Raw genomic sequence first — 18,846 nt, forward strand, 5'->3', positions numbered from 1 at the left:
GGTTTTTGTTAGGCAGTTTCCATGCTTGGAAATTCGGAAAGAAAACAGGGCTTCTCAGCGTTGGTGATCTTTAGGAAGTCTAGGCACAGGTATCCAATTCGAGCTCTGTTCTTTTATGCAAGGGTACATTGCAGGTTGCTGACTCTGTCTTAGAATGCAGTACTCACACCCAATCTGTGTTTAATTTCAGGGTGCTCGAAACGTCAGCGCATATTTCCCCACAGCCCTCTGGTATGATTACTATACGGTAAGTTCACTAAATGTTCATACAACCTGGCAGTGTTAGAGTTCAAAGTCTCTGAGTGTGTTAGACTCAGCAGAAAACAGACCAGATCCTGACAATGGAAACCACCTGCTCTGGTCTAGCTGTCTTCTCAGTTCCTGTTAGGATCAGACAAACCACAGCCACTCTTCTAGAGAACTGCTAGGAAGCGACATGAAATCCTGCAGACTGGTGCCTATTGGGCTGTGAGCATAGCTCTCCTTATGTCACCACTAGCCATATGGTGAAGACATTAATGAACTCTTTTTCTGATACCAGAAAGTACTTAAGAGAGTAATGTTCAATCTCATTTCTGTTTATGTGAGTGTGCCCTCACAGAGACCCTTTCTCCTCTGTATTTCTAAGTGGCTGCTCTTTTTGCACAGATGCTAAAGAATTGTTCCATGTGATTAGCTAAGACAAGTGAGAGCCAGTGCTGTCGATGAAAAGTACAGATCTTACTCCAAAAAGAATGTGAAGTCAGTTATTCAGGGCCACTCATGAGTGACTATTGCCTGGGATCAGGGATTCAAGTTGTTCCAAATGACATGCTGCACTGTGGAAGCAGATACATGAACTTTTTATAGCCACATAGCAATAGAAAGCCGTAAGTTAGTACACCAATCAAATACATTGTGAACCTAGTGCTGGAGAGGTAGAGAAAAAGGATTCATCCAGTTTAGCCAATCAGCAACTCCAGATTCAGTGAGGGACCTTGTCTCAAACAAACAAACAAACAAACAAACAAACAAACAAACAAACAAATAAACAAGGTGGAGAGAAGGATGATGAGAGCAATCTGGCCTCTGTGTGTGTGTGTGCGTGTGTCCGTGTGTGTGTGTGTGTGTGTGTGTGTGTGTGTGTGTGTGTGTGTATGTGTGCGTGTGTGCGTGTGTGTGTATGCCTGTATGCCTGTGCATTCACACACACACACAGCCATGTACACATATGAACACATATATACATACAAACACACACAGAGACACATGCACTGAAACACACAGCCACACACATGTACACATTAGTATACAGCAGTGATTCTCAACCTGTGGATCGTGATCCCTTTGGGGCCAAACGACCCTTTCACAGGAGTTGTGTATCAGATATTTATATTACAGTTCACAAGTGGCAAAATTACAGTAATGAAGTAGTGACAAAATAATTTTATGTTTGGGGTTCACCACAACATGAGGAACTGTATCAAAGGGTTGCAGCAGTACCAAGGTTAGGAACCACTGATATACAGTCATGTATACATGTGCACACATATGAACACATACATACAACACACACATACTCACACATAGATACACAGATACACACACGCACACACACACTATAGGATAGCATCACAAAAAAATGAACTTTCTAACCTCATTGTTAATAGTTCCTGCATTGACCGACATACATTAGAGCTGAAAGAAGCAGTGGACACATGCCCCTATTCAGAAGTTATCTTCAACTGACAACAATTTTCAAAGGAAAAATGAGTTTTCTTCAAGGGAGACCCACTAGAAAAACAAATTGCTCTTAAGAGTAGGTTACATGCCCTGCAGTAGATGGCCCACAGAAAACAAACTCAGCAGCATCTTTAGGGGTTCCTTGTCTCAAAATGTCCTATCAGGTTTTTTTAATTTTAATTTTTCATTTTTACTGTATGTGTGTATGTATATGTGTATTACAATACAGCTTTAGAGTATATACAGTGGCTGTTTTTGCTTTATCTTATTATTTATATTATTATCTCTTAGATGACTTTTTTCCTATGGATAGACAGAAACGGGGTAGATTTGGGTAGGAGGGGAGTGGGTAGAAACTGGGAGGAGTAGAGAGAGGAGAAATCATAATCAGAATATATTGTATGAAAAAAATTTATTTTCAATAAAAGAAAAAGTGCAAAGAAGTGCCTGCATCATGAGACCCTGCTGTGGCTGAGAAAGTGTGAAAGGATTTTAGGTTACGACTCAGATGAATGAGCATCTTTCACAAGAGGCCTGGCAAAGGTGTTAAATGTAAGACAGGAATATTCTGTTCAGGATAGTGGTATGTAAATAAGTCTGCTCATGCTGATCTTTGCAATGGAGCATATTTCAAAGGGGTTGGGAACTTGGCAGGATGGGAAAGAGGACAGCACCTCCGTAGTCAACAAGAAATAAATGCAGATTTTGTCCAGTGTTATCTCGAAGAACTCTGCGCCTTAGTACCTGATTGTAGGGTGAGAGTGTTTGGGATTTATATGAGATCCTGCAAAGGCCAGGGACTCTCATGGAGACTTAGAGAAGCAGAAGCAGACTCCATACAGCAGCAGGGAAATGAACGAGGTATGAAAGCAGGTTTGTGATGAATGGTGATGACCTAGAAGCAAGTTGAGGGAGGTGTGTGGGCTGTATTGCTCAGGGAGGAATGTGTGCATTCCCTCATCTTTTCTCCTCCTTTGGACACCAGGGTGCAGACATCAATTCAACAGGAGAGTGGAAGACCTTACCAGCCCCTCTTGAGCACATCAATCTTCATGTCCGTGGGGGCTACATCCTGCCATGGCAACAACCCGCCCTGAACACTCACTTAAGGTGAATAGGGAACGTATGGTTCTACTTTGCACACCTCTGAGCTCCTCATTCTTTTGTCATGAGAATCCCCGATCTCTCCAGTGTCAGCCTTAAGGCCAAAAGCTATTTTACTGAGCTTAATTTTCTCTCTCTCTCTCTCTCTCTCTCTCTCTCTCTCTCTCTCTCTCTCTCTCTCTCTCTCTCTCTCTCTCATATTTCGTCCACTTCCTCCAGCAGGCTTCTGTTAAACCCAAGATGCTAATCCAATAGGGACAGTAAGGAGGGAGAATTGTGTGTGTGTGTGTGTCTATGTGTGGTTTGTTTTTGTGGGGCAGGGGGTGTCACCAACTATGTTCTTAGATTTCCTGCAGTCTCTAGGGTCTCTTGACAGAGAACTGCCCCCTGCTGGGCTTGGAAAGACTTTCCTCCTGGTCTCCTTACCTTAGTCTTGAGGATAAATTGACAATAGGGATAGTCTGCATCCCTGGCTTTCCCAGGGCTATAGACCTTTTCACATTGTAAGTCTCATGACTCGAGAAAGCCCAATTCTGAGCAATCTCACTCAGCACTCTCCCTACCTGACTTGGCCTGATGACCTATCTGTAGTTAGAGACAATGTAGCTCATGCCTCACATTGTCTCTGATCTAGGTTTGGGTTTCATTGACTAAGTTCCTACAAACCCAGTTTCCTGTTTCTTTCTTTCTTTTTTTTTTTTTGGTTTTTCGAGACAGGGTTTCTCTGTGTAGCTTTGCGCCTTTCCTGGAACTCGCTTTGGAGACCAGGCTGGCCTCGAACTCACAGAGATTCGCCTGGCTCTGCCTCCCAAGTACTGGGATTAAAGGCGTGCACCACCACCGCCCGGCTCTGTTTCTTATTAATAATTGAGCATGGTTCTTTTTCCTTTTTAATTCATAATTGGATTTTAACAACACAAACTCAAGTCTCTCCCGCTTTTCCTTTTTCTCCTCTTTGCTTGCACAATTACAATTCTAGCTCTTCAGAAGAGTTACTTGCTGGTATTCTCATATGCTTCAAAGTTTAGCCCTAGTAAGTTTCAACAGATGGATTTCTTGGGAGGCTTGAAACCTGCCTTTTCCCTTGAACCTCCCTCGTTTTCTTAATACTTCAATTTATAGACTTTTATGAAAACATAACTAAATCTAATCACCACTTTCCCCTCCCTATTCCTCTCCCTGTCAAATAACTCCAGTTTCAGGTTACTTTGTATACTGATACCAAATTCCTGACTCAAAAATTAAAATTTTTTTGTTCCCTAGCTTGATGTCTGAACCCCTTTAAGAATAGGATGCCCATAGTCTATAGCTCGAAATGTGATACCAAGCTGACTTTGACACCTCTGTCTTTTTCAATATGTTAATAGTAGAGCTGGCTTTCAATGCCCCAAAGATGCTATTCTCCCAGTACAGTCAATTGTTTTATTGTACTTGAACTTATGCTTCTGTTACACTTGGCCTGAGGACCAGGGTGTGGAACATGTTAGCTAGGCACGTGCTTTACCACAGTGTGATCTCAGCATATCCCCAGTACATTTGCTTTCATTTGTCTAATCACACATTTCTTATCATTGACACATATAGATTGTAAATTAGTGGTAACTACAGAAGCAGTTCAGAAATTCCAAGATTTAAATGCTTGCACCCTTCATAGATGTTTAAAATACTTAATCTGGTAAAATTATTATTGGAGGAAGACACGATATTCTTTATCTGCCCTTAAAGCAAAGGAGTCATGTATGACTGACTAGTATCTTTCTCAGTTGAAATCTGAGGCAAATGTTTTCTAAAATCTTTTGAGCCCTAAGTATTTGTGCCTTGTGTAAATCTTGTTCCCCACAGCCGGAAGAACCCTCTCGGTCTGCTCATTGCCCTGGATGAGAACAAAGAAGCAAGAGGAGAACTGTTCTGGGATGATGGGCAGTCAAAGGGTGAGTGTGGTGAAAGGGTGTGGCCATTGAAGACCTGCATGTCTGACTCTGTCCCTTTACCCCTGCTGGCCATTCAGCTGTAGGTGAAATCTCACCAGGCATCCTAGAGCATCCTCTCAGGGAAAACATGTGCTTCTGCATGTACTGGTCAGAGACCATGACAGATGAACTACAGATGGAAGGAGAACATGTTGCCCCCAACCCCTCTCAATTCTCCTGTTGGCTAGACTCTCATTTTTATTAATAGACACTCAAGGGGCACAGTTTCATGACTGGTGCTTTAAATCATCTGCTCTGAAATATATATTACCCCCAAACCCTGGGGGACAAGTGTTGGTGATATGAAAATCATACTCATGCCAATATAAGGTGATGAGCACACACATTCCTAGTGTCTATGCATCAAGCTGTGCTTTAGTTCATATCAGTTGCTGTGCAGTAATGATGCTGTGGCCCTAGCTCAGGAAATAGATTCCCATGGAACAACTGCTTTGAGAACATTTGGGGAGATCTTTGCAGGGGTGTGGTAGTGAGAAGAAAGCAAAGCAATGGCTTGGACTTGTATAGTTTGTTCATCATTTTGTCATTCTCAAGACACAGTTTTAAATTCTTGATTTTATTTAAAAATAATGAATTGAATATGTTTGAACATATTCAAGGTCTTCAACATAGTCATTGTTTACTGATTACCATCAATATGACCAACAATGAAGACATTCATTCTCAGTCATGGTAGTATATATTATCTCCCTAGAATATGCTCTTATAATTCAATGTCGCAGATCACTGAGTAACTTCTCTACTCCCCTGCCTCTTGGCAACTGCAGTTCCATGAACTGCTATTTTGAAATGTACATATAAACGTGATGGCTAAGTACTTCTCTTTGTGTCTAGCTTCCTTCACTTAGTATGATATGCCTCAGGCTCATGCAAGGTCACATGTTGCCATGTTTTTATGTTCTCACTTGCTGAGGACTCCATGATGTACATGTCCTACCATTTCTTTTCCCATCATCTACCCATGGATGTCTAGGTGCTGTCCACAACTTCACTATTGTAAAATGTATGCTAGCCTTCAAGTTAAACACTGAGCGTAAGTCACCTAGGGAAACAATATGGAAAATATTCTTTGACATTGATCTTTATAGACAAAGTCAATGATAGGCCCTACTTAACCTTGACGTCTTCTGTATAGGAAAATAAAAAAAATTGATAGTTTGCAAAGGCAGCATACAGAGTAGGAGAAAATGGAGCCAATTATGTATTTGACAAAGTCAGTGGAAAAATTAAAAAAAAAACTTCTTAAAATTGATGGCAAGGGAATACACAGTATGATTTTGAAATAGGAAAACTATTTCAATAGATGTGTTTTTCAGAGAAGACATAGTCACACCTAGACATGTATAGCCAACAGGTAAATGAGAAAATGCTGAACACTAGCAATAAGTTCAGGTTTAAATAAAGCATGTTAGTGATGTATCACCCCATATCTTTTAGTATGAAATAATCAACTGTAGCAAGTGTTAGTGAAGGTGCAGGAACCCAGGGGAACTATTAACATCCTTTGGTAGAAATATACATTGGTCTAACCACAGTCCTTCAAAAAGTTGAAAATAAAGTGACTTTATGATACAGTCATCTCACTTCTAAACACACACATATGTATGTCCTTGAAATAAGCTTGCCAAAGAGAATCTGCACTCCATGTTCATTGTGGCATTATTGCTACTAGGGAAGATAATAAAACAGTCTATATGCACTGATGGATACTTGAATAAAGAGATAGTATTATTAGATTTAGTAGAACGTTAATCTGTCATAAAATACATATTTCTTTGATTTACAAAATCAGCTGTCAGCTTTGAGGAGAGGAGATAAAATATGGCCTTCTTCAGGGACCAGGCCAGGCTGACTTGTCTCTCTCTCTTTTTTTTTTTTTTAGATCTCACAACCAATAATGTTCTATGTCAATTTTCAGTCACTCAAGTAAGTAGAACGTTTTTAAGAATCTGAAGTGTGGACTTTTATCTGACCATTAGCACCTATTGGCATGTGTATATATGTGACTACATTTTCAGTAATGACTATGGGTGAGCACATCCCCATTTAGGACTTAATTCTCAGTAATTTCATCATTTGTGCTGTTGAAAGGAAGCAATAATATTCATAAATCAAAGCAAATCATATTTTTCAATAGAGCTAGTGTCTTGATACAGTTATGTAAAATGTCTATTTGCATGTTCTCATTTTTTCCCCACCTAAACATGCATTAGTAGAGAAGGCTCAGAGGCTTTCACAGCAGCTGAAGATCTGGTCAAGGATTGGGCATCTGGTCTAGGATAATAGGGCATCTGGTTTAGGATAATAGATCATCTGGTCTAGGATAGATCATCTAGTCTAGGATGGGGCATCTGGTCTAGGATGGGGCATCTGTATAGGATAGGGCATCTGGTCTAGGATAGGGCATCTGTCTAGGATGGGGCATCTGTCTAGGATAGGGCATCTGGTCTAGGATAGGGCATCTGGTCTAGGATGAGGCATCTGGTCTAGGATATGGCATCTGGTCTAGGATGGGGCATTTGAGGACCTACAGAACCTCAGCCCATTCATTTGTGCATAATTATGCTTGATGTATTTCAGAACCACTTGGATGTGAGTGCTGTAGGATCAACCTACACAAATCCTGATAATTTAGCATTTCAGGAGATTAAAATTTTTGGAACACGGGCACTTTACAATGTTACAGTGAAACACAATGGTGTCATAAGTCAGATGTCTCCTCAAGTCACCTATGATCCTAACATGAAGGTAAGTCTCTGTTTTGTTGAGGCTTTTCAAATTGGCGTGATGGTGATTCTTCTTGCCAAAGTCACTGGGGTTCTCAAAGGATGACAACACCTTTGAGGCCTGGTGGGAAGGGCAGACTAAGGGGAAATATGATGACATTTGGGAGATAGTCTGAGCTGGAATGAGTCAGGGAGCTTGTGGGGCAAGGATGATAAAAACAAATAGTTTGGGTTTGTATTTTTTTGTCTCTCAAGAGTCCTGCTCTCTTACTAACTTTATTATCACATATAGATACATATAATATATACATATATAATACACACACAAACAAGTCATCATTTGCTTGTGTGTATAATACACACACACACATACACACACACACACACACACAACTGAAACATACACATAACACAGAAAAGGAAGTGGGGGCCTGTTCAGATGAATGAGGATCTAAGAGCTAATGGCCAATGCTGAGGCCTAATGAGCTAAATTTTTGAAATATTTTTTAACTTTGTTGAGATTATTTCTCCCCCTGATTTCATCAGTATTAAAACTCTCACTCCAACACACATACACATTTTCATGGCATATTTAAAACAAATTTGAAGATCTTATCCAAATGGTTATTATTAGGTTAGATGATAACAAATAATTATTTACTGGAAAGTAATACACCTTATCTACTAGACAGAATTGTGTTGCGTTCCTCCTGATATAAGGAGAAATCCTCCCCCAGTAACCTTGAGCACATGTTGTACAATTTCTGGATTGGCATGTGTGATGGAACCATCAAGTTTTGGGAAAATAAGTCAGTTTATACCTCTTGTAATGGCATATTATCATATGTGAAATTTTGTCTTGAATAAAATTTTCAGGATGAACACATATTCAGGGTGCAGACACCATGAAATAAAGTGGTGTGTTGTTGGTTTTATAGTTGTTGGTGTCCAGAGCTTAGTAAAATTGCTGAGCACAGCTTACTGTTCAGGGTGGGAAATGGACCTATAACGATGACGTGTCAGGTGAGATTCATTAGTTGAATATAATGAGACATCTCCAAAAGATTAAAAAATCTGACCATTTTGTCATTCTGTTGAAATGAGATGATGGAGAGTTGCTGGCATGTACTTAACAGTTGAAGGCTGTAGGGACTGAGGTCCTTCTCTCATGATCGCAAGTGGCTGCTTGGTTCTGTCACAATGCCCCATTCTAGGAGAAATAAAAAGGGAAAAACAGAACAAGTGATAAGAAAAGGTAGACAGTAGAGGTTGGCAGAGGTAAAGATGAAGGAGGAAATCCTTGAGTGGAGAAAGAAACACTTACCCAGCTGCTGTTGGTGAACTTGATGCTAACTTTCCAAAGCCAGAGCTATAATTCATAGACTATAATGTAGTCCTCACCTGAGAGCTTTGCTCTTCAAAAAGGAAATACTACAGAAGAACATGTGGTTTACTGATAAGACAACAGGAAGTATGCTCCACGTGGGCCCCACTTTGCCATAAAAGGAAAGTAGAGCAATTCAAGTTGAGATATCAGAATCAGCCAATCCAAGAACTGAGAATAGTCTCATGTTATCACCCTGACAATCCTGTCTATGTAGGTAGCATTTGGGACATCCAGTTCTAAGTGGAGATCAGTTTATTCTGGAGGAAACATATGGTTAGATTTTGGAGGATCTTAGGTCATAAACTGCAAAGGTCATACTTGACTTAATTGTCAAAGAGTCTTACAATGGTCCTTGAAGCAAGGCCTTGTTAGAGATGGCGGTGGAGGGCTGGAATTGGTAGTATGGGGAAAGTATCAGCTAGAGAGGAAACTGAGAGAAACATGACAGTTCTTAAAATGTCACCTAAGAAAAGTGAAAGTGTTGAAGAAGAGTCAAATGTTAAAAAATAGAGAACATGTTGAATATTTAATTTGATGAGTAGGATATCAGAATGTTTCAAGATTTAAGCAGATGAGCTTAGATAAGTGTTAGGTATGGAAGAAAATGTGATAATTTTGTCCCAACTCACCAGGTTTCCAATTGATTAAATTGAGAGTCAATAAATCCATCTAGTTTGTTTAAGATCTCATAGAAATATGGGGATGGGAGCTCCCTCAGTTTCTTTTCTTGTTGTTTTGATAAAATGCCCTGACAAGAGCAACTCATAGAGGAAACACTTATCCTGGCTCATGGTTTAAAGGAATGGTCCATCGTGGTGGGAAAGTCAAGGTGTCGGGAGCTAAGCAACTGGTTGCGTCATCTCCACAAACATGAAGCAGAAAGCAGTGAATGAATACTGCTGTTCAGCCCATGATCCCAGCTGGGAAATAACACCACTCAAAGTGGGCAAATACTCCTTTAATCAATGTAACAAAGATAATTTCCCATACCCAAGCCCAGAGACCCATGTTCCAGGTGATTCCAGTGTATATGAAGTTGACAACCCTAACCATTACAGGAACTTGGACCTGTGATTGACATTGCATCTTCTCCATGTGCCCCTCACTGACAGGGACATTGCTTTGGGGAGTGAAGCACAAGAAGAGAAGCTAAATTCTAGAAGAGCAGAAAAGAGTTTCTGTAACCAAATAAAAGGGACAGATAAGTCAGGGAAGGAATGAAAAGGAATGGTCACAGCAGCTGTAATTTGTCCCAATTCTTACACAATATGATGAGGAAGATTCTAGTGGAGTAAAGGGACTGACATTTCCCTGTCACTGCTGGTAGTCCCACCGACTAACATGCAAGTCTTCCTGCAAGCCAGTCATATGCCTTGCATTGTTGACACTCTGTTCTCATTTCTGCTTAATTTTCTAAAGGTGTTTTCAGATTACGTAAGGACTTTGTTCCCAGTGAAGAATCTCTTGTGCCTTGTCTGCCCCTACAGGTTGCAATTATTACGGGTATCCAACTTCTCCTGAAAGAATCCTATACGGTGGAGTGGGATGACAGCATAAGGGACGAGGAAAAGATAGACTGCTATCCAGATCAGGATGCAGCTTCTGAAGCAAGCTGCACTGCCCGAGGCTGCATCTGGGAGGTAATCTGAAAGCTGAAAGTGTTCATGTGCACAGATATCTTATAAACGTTTCATGAGCACTTTTGCATATACTGAAATCCCAAGGCAGAAAGGACCTCTTCAGGAATCTGGGGAAGTCTGGAGCATAACTGGGGGTAGGACTGGGATATTTTAATAAGTATATTTCTTGAAGACCAACTATTAAAATATGTTATATATAAAATCACACACACACATGTGCGCTTGCACACACACACACACACACACACACACACACACACACACACACACACACACACACACACACACATTTTCTTCATGTAAATTGCCTTTTCTGACTCTTTCTATTTGATAACTCCAGATCCCTGCTGATCTAGGATATTGACTTTCTTTTCAGGAATCCAGCTCTTCTGGGGTCCCTTATTGCTACTTTGTCAATGAGCTGTACTCAGTCAGCAATGTTCAGTATTACTCAAATGTGGCCACAGCCGACATCTCCTTGAAGCCTTCTCCTTATAGCAATGCCTTCCCGTCTACACCCGTGAATCAACTGCAGCTCCGAGTCATCTACCACAAGAATGAAATGCTGCAGTTCAAGGTAAACACAGTGTGTGATCGGGTGTAGACAGGGCCTTTCTAATCCTGTTGCTCTTTGCTAGTCAAAGCTGCAGAACCTTAAAAGAAGTTTTGTGAGTACTTGGGAGGTAGAGGCAGGTGGATCTCTGAGTTTGAGGCCAGCCTGGTCTACAGAGTGAGTTCCAGGACAGCCAAGGCTGTTACATAAAGAAACCCTGTCTCAAAAAAACCAAAAAGAAAAAAAAAGTTTCGTGTTTAAATTTCCACAGTAAAATACACTGTATTTTAACCAAATGCAGAGAGAAATAAGACCCTTGTAGAACAGTATTACAGAAGTTATTCTCTCACCTGTATCTTTAAATCCATTTCCTCTGGCTTAGATCTATGATCCCAATCACAGTCGGTATGAAGTCCCAGTGCCTCTGAACATCCCCGATGATCCAATCAGCACCCGTGACGACCGTCTCTATGATGTCCTCATCAAGCAGAATCCATTTGGGGTTGAAATTCGCAGGAACAGTACAGGCACTGTAATGTGAGTGGGTCCTGGTCTGACTTGGAGTTCCTGCTTTCCTAAACAGTCCTTACAAGGCTCATTGTCATTGCAGACAGCCTGTCTTAAAGTGTCACAATACCCATGACCAGAACCATGAGGAAGCAATTTCCTCTTGGTCTATTCTTAGGGGAAGTCTTCAATATCCTCAGGGTGATTACTAAGGCAGTTGCAGAGGGAATATATCCAACAAACACTTCATGAGTTCCTTCTGGCTCTTAGGTGTTATTGTGCAGATAATACACACAGGAACCCAGTATGGGTGTAAGCATGTTGTATAGGAAAATGGGCTTGACCAAGTTATAGGGAGGTCACTGCTTCTGATACTGTGGTCTGAATATTTCTTTCTGAGGGGGAAGTGTCATTTGAAATAGAAGCTGGATGAGGAAGCACTTAACATGGAGTTCCGGGTGGGGAGAGGAACATCCTTGATAGAGGGAAGACAGAGAGCATAAAGCACAGGCAAGAAAGTTGGCATGTCAAGAAACATAATTGGGTGAAATCATTGAAGGATTAAAGTGGGAGATAAAGCAGACGTGCGAGGTGGGTTCTCGAAGAGGAGCAGCATGGAAGGCTTGGTGAGAAGTCACTGAAGAGTATGAGCAGAGCTGTGAAGTGATGTGGGGTCTCTTCACTCACAGTCCTGGATGTCTGTAGGAGGGCCCTCAAGGAGCAGGAATGACAGGGCAGGTGTGAATGATAGCAGTTGAGGTGATGAGAACGGCTTGGGTTTCACCTTACAGAGAGAGCACTGAGGAAGGCAGTGATGGAGGAAGATGGGTGAAGGATGACTGTTGGGTCATTAATGGGGGCATTGGTGATTGCTTTATGCAGATAGATTTGTGTTTTGTTTGGAGGATAACCTAGCTCTGGTGGTATGAGGAGAATCCAGAGCTCTGTTATCCTTAGGAAGACAGCTCTTAGAAGCCACCAGGGAGCTGATTTTCCTTTTGTAAATATGTCCCTTCTCCATCTGCAGCTGGGACTCTCAGCTCCTCGGCTTCACTTTCAATGACATGTTCATCCGCATCTCCACCCGCCTGCCCTCCACATACATCTATGGCTTTGGGGAAACTGAGCACACAACCTTCAAGATAGACTTGAACTGGCACACGTGGGGCATGTTTTCCAGGGACGAGCCCCCGGGGGTAAGGACAAGGTGTTTGGGTCTGTGTTCTGTCTCCTCCATCCACACTGTGTGCTTTGTGATGCTTTTTCCCAGACGCCACATGCGTGTCACCTTCTATTGCTAGGTAGATGGACATCTTTTTAAGTTCCCCTTTCCTCTGCTGTTCTTACCAGAAGAAGATTGACTCAACATAGCAATGAAGTTTCTGTTGAGTTTCTTTCCCATGCACACAGTCTCCTAACTTCCTTTTCCCTATGCCTCTCAGTACAAGAAGAATTCCTATGGTGTCCACCCTTACTACATGGGTCTAGAGGAGGATGGCAATGCCCATGGAGTCCTCCTGATGAACAGCAATGCCATGGGTAGGATGAACCTCTGTCCTCTTATTGTATGCCAATGATTTTGAATTGCTTTAGAATATATTTGACTTAGCTGTCACTATAGATGAAATTATAATCTTTGTGGATTGGTTTTCCCTTTCATTGACCCTTTATATATATTTTAATTATATATAATTTACCCAACTTTTATTAGCATTGCAGCTAGTGAGAGCTTTCATTTCACTTCTTCAATTCTAAATGCACCTACTCCAAAATTTCTCCTGTCAGTGTGTTACAACTGAATAGAGAGCAGGTGAGGATTCCAAGGTTAATATTCTCAAAAGGAAGGATTTCATCATGTTGACATTTTCTTGTGTTTTCAGATGTGACATTCCAGCCCCTGCCTGCCCTCACATACAGGACCACAGGGGGCATTCTGGACTTCTTTGTGTTCTTGGGCCCAACTCCAGAGCTTGTCACTCAGCAATACACAGAGGTAGGAAGGAAAGCATTTTTGAAATATGTGTGTTGTGTGTGTGTGTGTGTGTGTGTATACATACACTCATAATGTGTTCCAACCCTGCTATACAGGATTGCCATATAATATAACTGTCATATGGCACCTAAATTTGATGGTCTTTCTCAGGAGAAGGTATAATATGGGATATGGGAGAGTGCCTATATTCCTACAACTATTAAAATGATTGAAGAATAGCAAAGTATTTGTGGTAACTAGTGGTGGGCTAGTGTGGTGGTGGAGCTATGGTAGTAGTGATTTTGATGGTGTGGTGAGGGATGGTGATATTGAATGTAGTGGTAGTATTATTAGTGAAAATGATTGTGAGAATGGTGACTGTTATGGTGATAATTGTAGAGAGGAAGTCAGAACATGAGGTAATCATGAAAGTGATTGTAGTGGAGTCGATGTTGGAAGCTGAGAGAGTGAGGTCATGACAGTGATGGTGGTTGTAGATATGATGATGTTTTGGTAGGAGTGGGGTTGGTAATGATGATTGTGTCTGTTGTGGCAATGGGAGCTATCATGATGGAAAATATTACATCATCACATTGTCATGCTGGTTACAGTGTAGTAACAGAGACAATTACTGTACTTGTGGTGGTGGTGGGAGTTATGGTCACTGGGAATTATCACATTATTGGTGACAACATTAACAAACATGTATGAAATATCTACTGCATGTGTTACTTAATGCATGTGAGAAGGTGTTACATATATGAAGTTACTCAGTGAAACCAACAAGGGATTGCTCCTACTCTTAGCTTTGATTTACAGGTAAAAAAACAAAAACAAAACAAAACAAAAAACAAGCACAGAAATGTCACATAGCTGCCCAAGGTCACACAATCATCAAGACCTAGAGACTGTATTCTAATTTAGTTGTTTCCCTTTTTTTTTTGAGACAGGGTTTCTCTGTGTAGCTTTGCGCCTTTCCTGGAACTCACTTGGTAGCCCAGGCTGGCCTCGAACTCACAGAGATCCGCCTGGCTCTGCCTCCCGAGTGCTGGGATTAAAGGCGTGCGCCACCACCGCCCGGCTAGTTGTTTCCCTTTTTGTAGTATGTTTTTAATATATAAATAATATATCTAGGAATCTGAATAAAAGCAGGTTTTGCAGAACTACTGGAAAGTGTGCTCTGAGAAGCTGTAGGTTTTCTGTAGTGTGTCCCAGGAGCTCCACACATCCCTCCACTTCCTCTCTGGATTTGAATTTGGTGTCAAATTGGGTAAAATATTCTGACTTCATATTCAACTTTCATCCAGCTTCTCCTCTAACATTCTAACACTTTCTATTTTCTAGTTGATAGGTCGGCCTGTGATGGTACCTTACTGGTCCCTGGGATTCCAGCTGTGTCGCTATGGATATGAGAATGATACTGAGATCGCCAACTTGTATGATGAGATGGTGGCTAAGCAGATTCCCTATGTATGTACATGTCATGGTATCATGGTTGCTGACTCTGCAACCTCAGAGCTAAACAAATCTCTGTGTGTGTGTGTGAATTTGTGAGATTTTTGTAAGGTTTGCAAGTGTATAAAGTGACTCATTGCATCATATTGATCCTGTTGCTACTGTAGTGTAGGTGGTGGCATTGGCCCTGTGGATCTTGGGGCACTGGTAACTCAGACTAACAGTGGGGACCTAGTGTTGGCTCAAGGAATTCAGTCATAAAGTTCTTTTCATAAGAATAAAAGGTTTCTTTAGTAGTAGTTATGCTTAACTGAGGGAAAATGAACCCAAGTTAGTCAGAGCATTGTTTGTAAGGCCTCATTCAGGCTTCCACCTTTCTCAGGCCCTGCAGCACAGCTCTAATAAAGGCAGGTTCCTGGCCTCATTTCCAGTGGGAATTCAAGTGGAGGCAACCTCTCTCACTTGAGGGCAAGAGGCTCCCAATAGGACTGATCTAGGGACCTGTTTTTCATATTTATTCTATTTTATCTAGATATTGTTCTGTTCTTCATATTATTTTGTTAAAGTAAAAGAGATCATGAAATACATCGTCCTAATAAGAAAATTGTGTCTGAGTACCCTCAATATTGCTTTTTCACAGGTATTGAATGGTTTTGCTTTTTTTAAAAATTGATTTACAGCAGACTTACTGTCCATTTTGTATTAGTACATGGTTTATATTTTCTTTGAACAAGAACCACTGATTCCAGGGGCAGCCTGATAAGGGAAATCACCATAACCACTCTCTACAGCTTTTCTTTAATTATTTTTATAACAGTCTTTCCAGATAGGAGTTATCATTAATCTTACTCTGCTTGTTGTTGTTGTTGGATTAAATATTATTTTCTACTTTTGGGTGTTGGGTGAAGTCACATAAAAAAACAAAACAGAAAATATCTCAGAATCCAAACCCATATTATGACATAGCTAGGTCTGGGAAAGGATCATTGCCTTCTGGAGTCTTGACTGGCCCCACCAGCAGCCACTGCTTCCTTCTGTCATCTGCAGGATGTGCAGTACTCAGACATCGACTACATGGAGAGGCAGCTGGACTTCACCCTCAGCCCCAAGTTCTCTGGGTTTCCAGACCTGATCAATCGCATGAAGGGCAATGGGATGCGGGTCATCCTCATTCTGGTTAGTTTGTGTGAATGTGTAGGCTGTGTTTGAGACAATGGATGGGCTTGATGGGGATCACCTTAGAGTGTCTGTCCTCTCCTGTTTCAGGAGAGAAATAAAGGTGTAATTAGTATAAGTGTATTTCTGGGAGTCAGGAAACCCTACAGTGAAATTACAACTGGGGACTTCCCTTTTCTACCCCCCTTCTTTGTAATCCTCAGTCTGAACTTTCACCTGTCTTGTGCTCTGATCGCAGGACCCAGCCATTTCTGGCAATGAGACACAGTCCTATCCTGCCTTCACCCGGGGTGTGGAGAATGATGTCTTCATCAAATATCCCAATAATGGAGACATTGTCTGGGGAAAGGTATGAGCTTTGTGTTGATCCAGTGGGACTCATCTTAGGCCAGGCACCCTGTTAGTGTGTTTGAGGATGTGGTTTTCACCTATTCCAGTTGGTCTTTGGGCTTTTAGTTTTCATTTTACAGTCAATATTTATTTGTTTATTGACAACAGTTAAGAGCTTCAGGGAATCCACTTTTCATGTAAGAAGAGTCTTACATGAAAACGGAAGTCCTATGACTTATGGCTTATAGTTTTGTAGGAAATTCTGTGTAGGGCAAATTGTTTGAGGCATTTCTGTTGATGGTTTTCTGCCCACAGGTCTGGCCTGATTACCCTGATATCGTTGTGGACCCTGATCTAGACTGGGACAGTCAAGTGGAGGTAAAAGGCACTTTGTGATTTTGAGTGAAGTCAGGATTACCTGGAAAGGGAAACCATACCCAGAGTTCTAGAAGTTCCCAGAAGTAGTACTGGGCATACACTTGTGACCTGTTTCCTTCCTGTCATTTGTGTCCTGATGACCTCACACACACAGTTTTCTTCCTCTTGATGTTTCATCTCCAAGTGCAATGTCAGTATTGTTGTTCTTAAGACCTAAGACTCTGAGAATGTAAGTTACTTGTCCACAGTTATTTTTTTATTTAAATTTTTTTCCATTTTACATATCAACCACAGTTTCCCCTCCCTCCCCTCCTCCCAATTCCCTCCCACCTTCCTCCACCCCCATCCTCACCTCAGAGAGGATAAGGCCTCCCATGAGGAGCCAACAAAGTCTGGCATATCAAGTTGAGGCAGGACCAAGCCCCTCCCCAATGTATTGAGGCTGAGCAAGGTATCCCTCCGTATGGAATGGGCTCCAAAAAGCCAGTTCATGCACTAGGGATAAATCCTGGTCCCACTGCCAGGGTCCCCACATACTGCCCAAGCCACACAAGTGTCACCCACATTCAGAGGGCCTAGTTATTGATAACATAATAATGATTTCAAATCTAAAGCTGGCAGAATCCGAGGGTCCATGGACTTTCAACTGGGAAATACCTCTAAGAAGGTTTTATTTTCTCTGAATTAGTTCCTTTTCCTGTGCATATCTCTTTTAAGTAGTTTTCAGTCTTTATCTTTAATCAATTAAGACATTTTTCTGTGTGTATGCTTTTCCCCTACAGACAGGCTTCTCCATCTTCATACTTATAAATCTTGCCTCTGACTCCCTTTCTGCTATGGGTCTCAATGTTGTTTTTACCTCTTCATCCTAGCATTTTTTTTTTTTTTTATAAATTTGCTTTTTCCTGGGAACAAGTTCTTCCTTGTAAGTGATGCAGGTATACTAGGCTCCGAACCGATTCTCCTCCCTCGGCTTCATTGGCATGTGTTGGTTGCTTGAATGAATCTGTGGCTCTTCCTGCTCCTGTCAGTATTCTGGCCAAGGTGTGCATCCTGTTTGGTTTCTTCTCACTTGTTTGGTTGTCTGATATCTGAGTAGGGTCCTTAAGGTGGGGTGGAACTCTCCCAGAGAGCAAGCACCTGACCTAACCTTTATTCTTCTTCAATATAATTATTCTTTTCAGACAGGAATGTGTGTGTGTGTGTGTGTGTGTGTGTGTGTGTGTGTGTGTGTGTGTGTGTGTGTGTTCTTCTTTTCCAACTTTCCTAGAGAAGTGAGGAAGAAAAAGAAAAGGCCTGTTTATTTGGGACACCTGGCCAGGGGTGATTAAGTGAAGAAAGTCGTGTCTATATGGTCAGTCAGTAGTATACCTTACAGTATGTAAAAATTCCGTTGGGTCAAAAGTTAACCACTTCAACGTTGTTGTGGGGACAAAGCACAGTAGCTGTAAATGCAGGTGATAACCATGCACAAAAGCCCAGAGTCATCACCTCTTTGGGAAACTATTCATGTACAGATTTTAGCCAATGCTCAGGGATTTCATGGATATAGGAGAAAAACTTCAGTCACCAGCAATGGGACTGGTAGGAATTATGACCAATATTCATGCTTTTTACAGAGGAGTTGGTTTTTAAGGTCAAATTCAGTCCTAGAGAGAAAGCCATATATTGCAAAGAACTGGCATGCCTGGGGCCCAAGTGTTTAGGCTTGAGATAGCTCCAGTGTAGTAGGGAGAACGTTTGTTAGTGCAAGCCAAAGATGCCTAGTTACTGGGTTTTGATCCCTGACCACCTTGGTCACTTTGACAGCAATAGCACTGCAGATGTCAAATGAAATCCTCAGACTTAGGACTGAGCTTCATAGCTATTGGCTATACATCTTTATTTTTCTGTCAGTAGATAGAG

At 41.4% G+C, this 18,846-nt stretch overlaps 1 protein-coding gene across 1 annotated transcript in view; it reads left to right on the forward strand.

The window, feature by feature from the left end:
- Nucleotides 1-18,846, forward strand: part of Mgam (maltase-glucoamylase) — a 253,858-nt gene that overhangs the window by 114,170 nt on the left and 120,842 nt on the right. Inside the window, exons 88-102 of the mRNA XM_052721491.1 lie at nucleotides 191-247; nucleotides 2,708-2,832; nucleotides 4,669-4,757; nucleotides 6,700-6,743; nucleotides 7,398-7,565; nucleotides 10,418-10,570; nucleotides 10,947-11,147; nucleotides 11,506-11,660; nucleotides 12,658-12,826; nucleotides 13,073-13,169; nucleotides 13,511-13,623; nucleotides 14,947-15,072; nucleotides 16,105-16,233; nucleotides 16,472-16,582; nucleotides 16,879-16,941. Coding sequence (XP_052577451.1) covers nucleotides 191-247; nucleotides 2,708-2,832; nucleotides 4,669-4,757; nucleotides 6,700-6,743; nucleotides 7,398-7,565; nucleotides 10,418-10,570; nucleotides 10,947-11,147; nucleotides 11,506-11,660; nucleotides 12,658-12,826; nucleotides 13,073-13,169; nucleotides 13,511-13,623; nucleotides 14,947-15,072; nucleotides 16,105-16,233; nucleotides 16,472-16,582; nucleotides 16,879-16,941 — 1,800 coding nt within the window. The remainder of the gene's footprint in view (nucleotides 1-190; nucleotides 248-2,707; nucleotides 2,833-4,668; nucleotides 4,758-6,699; nucleotides 6,744-7,397; nucleotides 7,566-10,417; nucleotides 10,571-10,946; nucleotides 11,148-11,505; nucleotides 11,661-12,657; nucleotides 12,827-13,072; nucleotides 13,170-13,510; nucleotides 13,624-14,946; nucleotides 15,073-16,104; nucleotides 16,234-16,471; nucleotides 16,583-16,878; nucleotides 16,942-18,846) is intronic.

Source organism: Peromyscus californicus, unplaced genomic scaffold, assembly GCF_007827085.1.
Source record: "Peromyscus californicus insignis strain IS unplaced genomic scaffold, ASM782708v3 Scaffold_6__1_contigs__length_162567912, whole genome shotgun sequence".
Lineage (NCBI taxonomy): Eukaryota > Metazoa > Chordata > Mammalia > Rodentia > Cricetidae > Peromyscus > Peromyscus californicus.